The sequence below is a fragment of the Vigna unguiculata genome, chromosome 7, assembly GCF_037176805.1.
Source record: "Vigna unguiculata cultivar grain cowpea cultivar isolate G323 ecotype 2 chromosome 7, ASM3717680v1, whole genome shotgun sequence".
In the NCBI taxonomy this organism is placed as follows: Eukaryota; Viridiplantae; Streptophyta; class Magnoliopsida; order Fabales; family Fabaceae; genus Vigna; species Vigna unguiculata.
In genome coordinates this window covers 47,197,034-47,207,476 of record NC_140798.1, presented here as the reverse complement: position 1 = coordinate 47,207,476, position 10,443 = coordinate 47,197,034, and the positions used below count along the sequence as shown (strand labels likewise).

Sequence of the window (10,443 nt, the reverse complement as noted above, 5' to 3'; positions counted from 1 at the left end):
ATTGAATTATAGGTGAAAGTTGAAGTTACTTTGAAAGAGGGAAAGAAATAAAACCTGAACGGAGTAGGACTGGGGCAAAAGTCTGAGATCATTGCTATGGAAGTGCAATTTCTCATTCCGTGTTTCCCTCAGATTTTGCGTAAGTGAACTCAAACCATTTTCAACCTATGTCGTTTTTATCCTCTCTTACTATCGCTTGCTGCGTTTAGGTGCAAAGCTATCGCTGCTGCGTTCTTCCCTTTCTTCTCCAAAGATCGTTTCTTTTTCACACATTCCTCAACTCAAAAGGCAACCCTCAATTACTCTTTCGCAATTTTATATTCTACCTTTTCTTTTTCCCCAATGGTCGAGGTTTTGGTGGTTTTTCACGCTTTGAATTTTGGTTCCGCTCTCTTCCCTGTGCAATGTGGTTGATCTGCTTTGGATGTTTATTTCCGTTGGTCTTCTCTTACAATTGTTGCTGTCGTTTGGAGCATGGATTTCTTAAATAGTGGAATTACATGAACTTTGTCTTTTTAATGCGAGAAAGTCGTTGTTTGATTTTTTATACAAAATGGCAGTGTGTATGTTAGTGGCAATTTTCTTTTAGTTTCGATTTATTATGGATTTCATTGGTGTTTTACTTTTGGTAGAATTGATTAATTTTAGGGTGGAACACTAATAGAGAAAAGGAAGATAAATGATTTGATTTTGGTATTACTCAATTTTATGTTATTTGCCTGGAGGGAAATTTTTTTAGGTATTTCGGTGATTGTTTGAATTTGAACTCTACTTGTGTATTTATTTGGTAGTTAGGTGGAAAGATCTTTTAAGGTGGATGAAAGGATGAGATGAAATGAAGGTAACATACAATTTGGGCCAAAGAGTTGCCTAGGTCTATGAATTTGCAAAAGTTTTTTTAATCATCTTTAGTAATCCCTTCACTCAAAGGATGTAACCATGTGCTTATCCTCATTGATACTTCTTAGTTCATACTTCATTTGCAGTGAAGCTGTTAATACTTTATTGGGAGCATTTATTTTACTCACATTAAATGAAAATAGAGGGAAGTTGCTCTGGATATTTTGTCCTTCAACTAAGTAATAATACTTTTTACTATTTTGCGATACATGTTATCTTCTGTCAATAAAATTTTCTTCATTTTTATCTGTAAGAGAGTTTTGTTGGTAGAACTCATTTGCTTCAACACTTATTCCACAGGTTGCCCTTATAATATAGTGATATTTATGTCGTGTGATACTTTATTTTTCTTACCCGCTCCCGTTTCTTGGTTGGATTCACATTTAAAAGGAATAATGAGATTGTTACCACATTTTTATAATATCTTAATTGCATTTGTTTGTTGTAAAAAAGTTTAAATTATATAGAACTCAAGGTGTACGTGTACCCTTGTGTGGGTTGCTACAAGATAAATGCCTATGGGCAGTTGAGTATTTGATTTAATATGAAAGGTGTATAGAACAGTTGAGTATCTGAGTGAAGGTGTTTTCATTCTGGAAAGGCTTATCCATAGCGGTCAATTGCTGGAGTGGTTTCTAACAGTAGCCATAATGGCTGCATTAGTGGACACAAAAGTGTCTTTTACGCACTGTGTTGTGGCTCTGTCATGATATATTTTGACTCCAGAAATCCGTTTATACGCCCTGAACTTTGTTTGGGTATTTTTGGGGGAAGTATTCTACACAACTTACCACTTTACTGATTCTATTCCTTCCCACCTTTTAGGATTACTTTTATACTGAGTTATTTTTTTCTTCCTTTAGATTTACAGTTCACATTTTTCTTTTTCTTTCCATTAGTTTCATCATTATTTTCCTTATTTTCTTTTTTACTTCATTAGTATGTTCTTATTGCTCCAACGTTGGTTGTGATTGTTTGCAAACTGTGGCTTATTTATCTTGAGTCTCTTTCATTTTGCTTTCATTTTTTTAGTATTTATATGTGCATGTAGTACACATTTTTAGTTTGTAGTATATTCAGTGTGCTTCCTGTTATAGTGATTTTAGAGAGTTATTTATCTACGCACCACAATCTGGTATTGTCATGTGGAGTTCGATTTTCATGATACTTTATGACTACAGGTTGGCACAACTTTTTCTGGTTCTGGTTGTAGATTATAGGGTGGCTGAAGGAAGATATATTGTTATTTCAATTTCATGGATGAGTGTATATATATTAGTTCGTCAGATGATGATGAGTTGGAGGAGATAGATCCGCAATGGGCTACAATTAATGAGAGGAGTTCAGGTGTGTGATATTTAGTAAAGGTCCCTTTTTATATATATAATTTGTAAATTAGTAATCATCATACTTGCAATATTATGTGCAGACTATGGTAGGCGGGATAATTCTTCGAGAGGGGCTAATAGTTCAAACCTTAGTTCTTCTAGTGTTTATAATCATTCACAAATCAAACCTCATACACTACCTGTGTCCAGTACCAATGCACTGAACCACAGAATTGAACGAAGAGATGAACCTTCCTACCATGCTCAGAATGGAAACAGAAGTATGCAAGCTTTCAAGAGGACCCTTCCTTCAACTCTTCAGCCTTCTGCAACAAGGGCTCTTCCTTCTCCTTTATTTGTGTCAGACATCAGATCAAGCAACTTAAAAGATAACACAGGCACTAGTCATGTTCATGATGCATTTAAGAATCGTCGCCAGGGAGTAGGGCCTAGCATATCCGGTGACAGGGGCTACATACGTGACAGTCTTATCAGGGGCCATGACGAAGGTCATTCATTGTATCAAAATGGTGGGAACAGGATTCTTCCACCATCTTTGGTGCTTGGAAAGGCCATAACTCCACACTTTGCAATTTCTAGTGAATCTGCATATCGTTCTGGAATAGGTGATGAAAGGTCTGCTGAAAGTGATGAGAGACTTATTTATGAGGCAGCATTACAGGTATTACATGTTGTTTATTGTTGTGTTTGTATATTTAACTCCTTAAATTCTTTAAGTTGTATGAAGAAGATATCCCCTCTGTTAAGTGTGAGCAGACATCATCTAGTTGACATATTTTATCTTGTAAGTTTAATGAAAAATATTTACTTGAATTTGGAGCTGTGTTTGGGACTTATATGTAATGGATTGTTAAAGTTGACTGGTTGGAAAATTGGCGGGATCCACTATTTCTCACCTATTTCTACCCATCTCTCTTTCCCTCTTCTAATCTCTTTCTATTTTTCTTCAAACAAACACCTTTAATGCTCACTTTATTTCTCATCTATTTCCACTCTACCTGCTTATTCCTATCTTACCTATTTCTCTCACCTCTACTAAACATACTTTAAATGAAGTAACACCCCACAACAATAGTTAGTGCATGGAAACGTTGAGCCAAATGTTGAGTTTTACTTGGTTTAGTGTTTAATCTTATGCTTTATTGATGTTTGTCCTGCATCAATGTGATTTGTGGAAGCTGCTTCAAATTTTCTTTTTCAGTGCTCGCATCAGTATGTGTTATACTCATAGAGAATCATTATTGTCAATTGTGATTTTCGTTATCACAGGATATCAGTCAACCTAAAACAGAACATGACTTACCTGCTGGTGTATTGTCTGTCTCTCTTCTGAGACATCAGGTATCATGGATTGTCTATTCAATTTCTTTTATTATTTCTGCTCTGGGCCATTTATTTCTTCTGAGTACTTTATATTTCAGAAAATTGCATTGGCTTGGATGCTTCAGAAGGAAACCAAGAGTTTGCATTGCTTGGGGGGGATTTTGGCTGATGATCAGGTCAATGTTTGGTGATAATTTTCTTAAGCTACAGCTCTTTACCTTTAATTCTGATTATTGTGACCTGAATATCAAAACCTTGTTCAAGCAGGGCCTTGGGAAGACAGTATCAATGATTTCACTCATTCTGGCATTGAGGTCATTACAGTCAAAATCAAAAACAGATGATGTGTGCAATTATAAAACTGAAGCTTTTAATTTGGATGATGATGATGACAACGGTGGTATAGATGTGGAAAAGCATAAAAATAGTGTGGAAGCTGATGATTTGTTTCCTAATAGAGAACCTAGCAGTTCAATACATGCACCTAGTAGAAAAAGGCCAGCTGCTGGTACCCTAGTTGTCTGCCCTGCCAGTGTTATGCGGCAGTGGGCCAGGGAACTTGATGAAAAAGTTGGAGATGAAAAGCTTTCTGTTTTAGTTTATCATGGGGGCAGTAGGACTAAGAATCATCTAGAACTTGCAAAATTTGATGTGGTTCTAACAACATACTCTATTGTGACTAATGAAGTTCCTAAGCAACCATTAGTTGAGGATGATGATATTGAGGACAAAAATGGGGAAAGATTTGGGTTATCCTCTGAGTTTACTGTTAAAAAAAGGAAAAAACCAATTAACGGAAGTAAGAAGGGTAAAAAGGGTAGAAAAAGAATTGACAGTTCTATGATATGTCCTTCTGGTCCTCTTGCAAAAGTAGGTTGGTTTAGGGTTATTCTAGATGAGGCTCAAACAATAAAAAATCATAGAACTCAAGTGGCTAGAGCTTGCTGCAGCCTTAGAGCCAAAAGAAGGTGGTGCTTATCTGGAACGCCTATTCAAAATACTATTGATGATTTGTATAGCTACTTTAGATTCTTGAAGTATGATCCTTATGCTGCATATAAATCATTCTACAACACCATAAAGGTTCCTATTTCCCGAGATCCCATTCAAGGTTACAAGAAACTTCAAGCAGTTTTAAGGGCCATAATGTTACGTCGTACAAAAGGTGAATTCTATATTCTGATTTCTCATGCACTAATTGATGATAGATTGTACATGTTTACTTTTTTCCTGTTGGTATGGGTTTTCAGTCTCCTTGCTAAATTCTCATTGGTCTCTGCTTAAGTCTAGTTGTTACTTCGATAATGTTAAGTCTAAGCAGGTAGCATGTCAAGTTTGGTTTCTCACGTTCATCTGATAAGGGGACTACTTATTCCTGCATCAAGCATGTCAGGTTTGGAAAATGTCCATAAACACCACTATGGCAGATGGGCAAACTGGTTATAATACCATTTCATTAGATGTCAAGAAAGGTAGCCACTTTGGTGTTGTGTTGCAAGTCCCTCTATTTCTATAGCATATTAAAACACTGTCTTTTGTAATTTTTTTTTTCTCTTAACTTGCTCCACTGTAAGGTAGTTTCTTAGGCTTATAGTGGGTAGTTTTCAGATGACTGCCAATGCAGGACCATGCAGGGATTTAATAGAAGACCATAACATAATAACAGATCTGCTAGTAGGATATTTTTCCTTCATTGCTGCTGGATTAGTGAATTTAATTTATTTACCATGAAAGTATAGTCTGTGCATAATATTACATTGTCAGTCTGTTTACTTTTTTTTTGGAAAGATTTTCAGATGTTTTTATATGTTGGAATTATTCCATTTATTTAGCGAACTCATCCCTAATCTATATTTTACCATTCCCACTGTGTAAAATGTAATAACTTACTATTTTTTCTTTATGTTTGATTATAAATGTAATATTATTTGTTTAAGGGTGTGTACTGAACATATTAGCCATCTAGGTTTTGAGTTGTGTATTTGAGGTAAGTTTCCCTTTGATTTATAGTCAAATATGGTATGAGTTCTGTTCTATAACATCAATTTATTGCATTTGTCTAGGAACTTTGCTTGATGGGAAGCCAATAATCAATTTGCCTCCTAAAACAATTGAGCTCAGTAGTGTGGATTTCTCCGTTGAGGAGCGAGCCTTCTATACTAAGTTGGAATCAGACTCACGCACTCAATTTAAGGTTAGTTCTTTTATATTAATACCAAGACACTTTGTAATTATACTTTTTTGTTTCTTTTAAGTGCAACATCTAGAAATGTCCTTTTTCTAATGACATTTCAAACTCGGTGATTACAAACTCATTATGATAGTGATAGAAGTAACATTTGCAGGCAGAAGGATAGAACCTTCACTAATATCGGCAGCAGCCTTTTAAGATAATATTCAACACTACCTGTAGAACTGAATTTCATGTATTAATTTTGTTGAGATGATAGGGTTTTTGTTATGGAATGAAGACAAAAGATTAAGATTGCTCTCTTATCTATAACTAAATTAAATCTGTGTATCGAGAGTAATTCTATGTTAGGATTTAAGCACAACAAGGAGAGCCCAACCCAAAAGACCAGGCCATGAGGTGGGAGAACCTCTAGGTTTAAGTAACACATCAAGTATCTTAACCTACTCAATGTGGGACTCCAAACATTGCCATCCACTTTTAAGAGCTGATGTCCATGACGACTTCACTCTATCAAACGGTGGTAGCTATTCTCCAAAGAAGATGACTTCGCTCATTTTTCACTCTGAGATGTAAGGAGCTGATCCTATATAATCAGAAATATTTAAATTATATATGTATTATTAGGAACACTTTTATTATTTTCGTATCACATCTTTATTATTATTAGAGGATCAAATCTCCTCTATACATTGTATTGTTTGTTCCTCATTATAAATACTTCTGCAATCTCAGAAATGTACGGTCTCATTTCGATGGTTTCTCTTCCCTATAGTATAACATGATATCAAAGTCCTTTTCAAAACCATGATAGCCCAGTAGACCCACTTTCTTCAAGGATTTTTGTTTTTGCGAACCTTTCTCCTATGTTCACTTTTATTGTTCTTGCTCTCCTTAGTGTTTTTTGGTCTGGTCGACCTCTGGAGGATTTTTTGGGAACCTTTTTCCTAGGTTTGCTTTCATTATTCTGATGTTGTGTCAATGTCAAGTGCATAAGCAAAATACAGGGCAGTGACATTAGTCACTTGTGAGCTCATATGGCTAAAATAACTCCTCAAAGAACTTAAATTTGAAGAAGATTACGCATCTTGTATATGAACCTGGCAGCATTACACATTGCATCTAATTTTTCTTTCATGAGAGAACCAAATATATTAAGGTGGATTGTCATTGGGTTAGAGAAAAACTAGAGACCGGACTGTCAACTCTAATGAACAATTGGTTGACATGTTCACCAAATCTTTAAGAGGACCAAGGGGAGTATATTTGCAGCAAGCTAGACACATATGACCTATATGCTCCAACTTGAGGGGTAGTGTTATAATTGTAAAATCAAGAATATCTAGATTAGACATGTATCATTAGGAACATTTTAATTTATTCCATATCATATATTTGTTATTAGAGGATATCAACTCTTCTTTATTTATTTATTTATTTATTTCTCAATATAAATATGACGCTTTGTTCTGTCTTAGAAACACGGTTTCATCTCAATGTTTCTCTCTTCCGTGGAGTTTAACAAAATTGATATCAGATTAACTGTTAGATCATATGGTTTAGAGCACTCAGGTATAGCATATTTCTGATGGTAAAATTATAAATTAATATAGCTGTTGAGTCTTTTAATAACTAGTTATGAAAGTGCATATGCTTTTATGCTATCAATATTCTTACTAAATTGGTACATATTCATTGGTGATATTCTTAAATCTTGCATGATTACTAAATTGTTTCTTACTTCCATAAACATACATAAGCTTCAATTTTGTACTTATTAAAAGCCTGATAAGTGCATTTCTGTCAGATTCCAACCTTGTTGCATGGGTGAATCAGTTATGGGTTGCCATATACTTAATATATAAGAAGTGCTGGGGTGGTGGAGTTTTTAAACTTCCCATCTCACTTTTTGTATCTAATTTATTAAAGTCTAGCATATACTTTTGTAAATTATAGAATTTTTTTGTTCGTTTGATCTTTTTATATCTGAAGTATTGTGGATCTGACATTAAAATCTCATTCTTTGCAGGCATATGCTGCTGCTGGGACAGTGAACCAAAACTATGCTAATATTCTTTTAATGCTCTTACGTCTTCGACAGGCTTGTGATCACCCACGTCTTGTTAAAGATTTTGATTCTGATCCTGTTGGGAAGGATTCTGTTGAAATGGCAAAATCTCTTCCACGGGAATTGCTGATTAATCTGTTTACTTGTTTGGACGCAACCTTTACTATCTGTCATGTTTGCAATGTGAGTTAAATTCAAATGCTATATTTCTTAGTACTCTAGATCCTTTTGGTTATTAGGATAAAAATATCATGAACATCTCCATATTGATTAGGAAAAAATATCTTCAAAATATATTTATTCATTTCAGCATATTTGTATTTCTTTTTTCAGAGAGTTTAATAATTACAGATTGAGATTATGAGAATGTAATTTGTGTGATTGTTATCAATAACATAATTCTTTATTTCCCTACGTACTTCAAGTGATTTTTCGATTTTGATTTCTCATTTAGCCTGTTATAATGGGTGGTAAGTAGTGATTTGATGTCAATAATGACTATGGCTGATATGCACTATATTTCAACAGGATCCCCCTCATGGCCCTGTTATTACAATGTGCGGCCATGTTTTCTGTTATGAATGTGTACAGGAATATTTGTCTGGTGATGATAATACGTGCCCTGCTGTTAATTGTAAAGAAATAATCGGTGATGATCTTGTTTTCTCCAAAGTTACTTTGAAGAGTTGTATCTCTGATGATGGTGGCACTTCTAGTTCTTCAGATTCACATCTTAGTGATTATTTGCTAGTGCAGCGAGATGATTACATTTCATCTAAAGTCAAAGCTGTTCTTGAGGTTTTGCAGTCAAATTGTAACGTGAAAATATCTAATTCTGACTTATCGAACTCTGGATGTTGTAGAGATTTGCCGTCATCTTCTGTTGATCTAGATGTTGATGACAATGATTCAGAGGCTAGGGTTGCAAAACACACAAGAAAGTATTCAGAGTCCACAACTGAAGGACCGATAAAGGCTATAGTTTTTTCCCAGTGGACTAGCATGTTGGATTTAGTTGAGACATCATTGTGTCAATTTGGTATACTGTACAGGAGACTTGATGGTAGGATGACTCTGGCTGCAAGGGACAAAGCTGTTAGGGATTTCAATACTGAACCTGAGGTTTGGCCCTTCCCAACATTGTTATAGCTGTGTAGCTTTTATATGCGAATCAATAAATGGCACAAAGCAATATGAGAAACTATTGTTAGTAGACGAAGTGGTATGAAATTTAATCCTCTTAATGGCTATATCAATAATGTTGTTGCAATTTCAATCGGTATATTTTGCTACTACTTGGACTTCAATTATCTACTGTGTTTTAAGTGTCTCAATTGGCCGATTAATTGAAATTTGTTTGTTTCAGATAACTGTTATGCTGATGTCACTAAAGGCAGGAAATCTTGGTTTGAATATGGTTGCTGCTTGTCATGTTATTCTTTTGGATCTTTGGTGGAATCCAACAACTGAAGATCAAGCTATTGATCGAGCCCATAGAATTGGGCAAACTCGTCCTGTTACTGTGACAAGGATTACTATAAAAAATACCGTTGAAGATCGGATACTGTCTCTTCAGGTACAATATCCGTCGGTTTAATTTTCTTGTATGTGTCAAAATGAGTGAGGCTTAGCAGCCAATCAAACTTTACAAGTTCTTAATTGCTTTTGCTTTCACCTTTAACCTCTCCTTTTTAATATTGCTTACGCTTGTAATTCATTAAACAAAATTGGACTTGCAAAATTAACAGAAGTTCTATTATGGTCCAAGGAGAAAAGTCAATCTTGTATAAAGATAAAGGGCAAGTTAGCACATGAAGTGATATTTTTTAAAAAGGGTTATTTATTTAGTAGGCTTTGATATATACATGTCATTGAGATGAAGATAGAATGTATCTGTGAAATAAATTCTCAATTATGTTCTTGTGTTGTACCATTTGGTAGGACGAAAAGCGAAAAATGGTTGCATCTGCTTTTGGGGAAGACCATGCTGGTGGGTCTGGAACTCGCCTTACAGTGGATGATCTGAAATATCTCTTCATGGTCTAGATTTGGTAGGAGAGGCTTGGTTGATCCAAGTGGTAATTTGATCTGTTTTGAAGCCCACAAGGGCAATTTTGTCCTCCATGCTGTTATATAGCTGAAGGCTGTCTGTAAATATTCTTATTAAATTATAATGTTTTATGAAAATATGACCTTCTGCAACAACCCTTCCTTTTGTTGCAGTGTACAGTTTTCTAGCTAGATTGAGCAACTCAATGTAGACTCTTATTTTAGAACAAATTCAAAACTTTAAATGAATATCCTTTCTATTTGCAATTTTTAATTTTTATTAAACACCGTTATTTTTGTCTATAATTGAAAATAACTTCACTATTCATTGATTGTGCAGAATTTTGATTTTATAGAATTAATTTTGTTTGATTACTGTCGCGTAGAATTTGGTTTTGCTTCGAAATTTTGGTTTGATTAAAAGTAATAAAAAGTAGTTTCTGCATCTGTAGGTCATTTACCTTCATTCGACATAGAGGTACTTTTTTTTTCTTTATATCTTTCTCATTTTGGGTGTATATTAGGTATAAATAAATATTTTGAATGTACATAAATTATTTTCC

At 34.6% G+C, this 10,443-nt stretch overlaps 1 protein-coding gene across 2 annotated transcripts; it reads left to right on the top strand.

Annotated features, from left to right (window-relative positions):
• Positions 1-10,147, top strand: LOC114191470 (helicase-like transcription factor CHR28). Of its 2 annotated transcripts, XM_028080647.2 has the most exons (12): positions 1-139; positions 210-288; positions 2,082-2,247; positions 2,330-2,910; positions 3,519-3,590; positions 3,671-3,748; positions 3,840-4,737; positions 5,636-5,766; positions 7,793-8,014; positions 8,360-8,953; positions 9,198-9,407; positions 9,773-10,147. In XM_028080647.2, the coding sequence occupies exons 3-12, from the start codon at positions 2,157-2,159 to the stop codon at positions 9,875-9,877; spliced, it is 2,982 nt and encodes a 993-aa protein (XP_027936448.2). In that variant the 5' UTR covers positions 1-139; positions 210-288; positions 2,082-2,156; the 3' UTR covers positions 9,878-10,147. The 2 variants fall into 2 exon arrangements, with proteins under 2 accessions (XP_027936448.2, XP_027936450.2); XM_028080649.2 differs by lacking the exon at positions 210-288 and having other exon boundaries at positions 20-139.
• Positions 10,148-10,443: the final 296 nt, after the last annotated feature.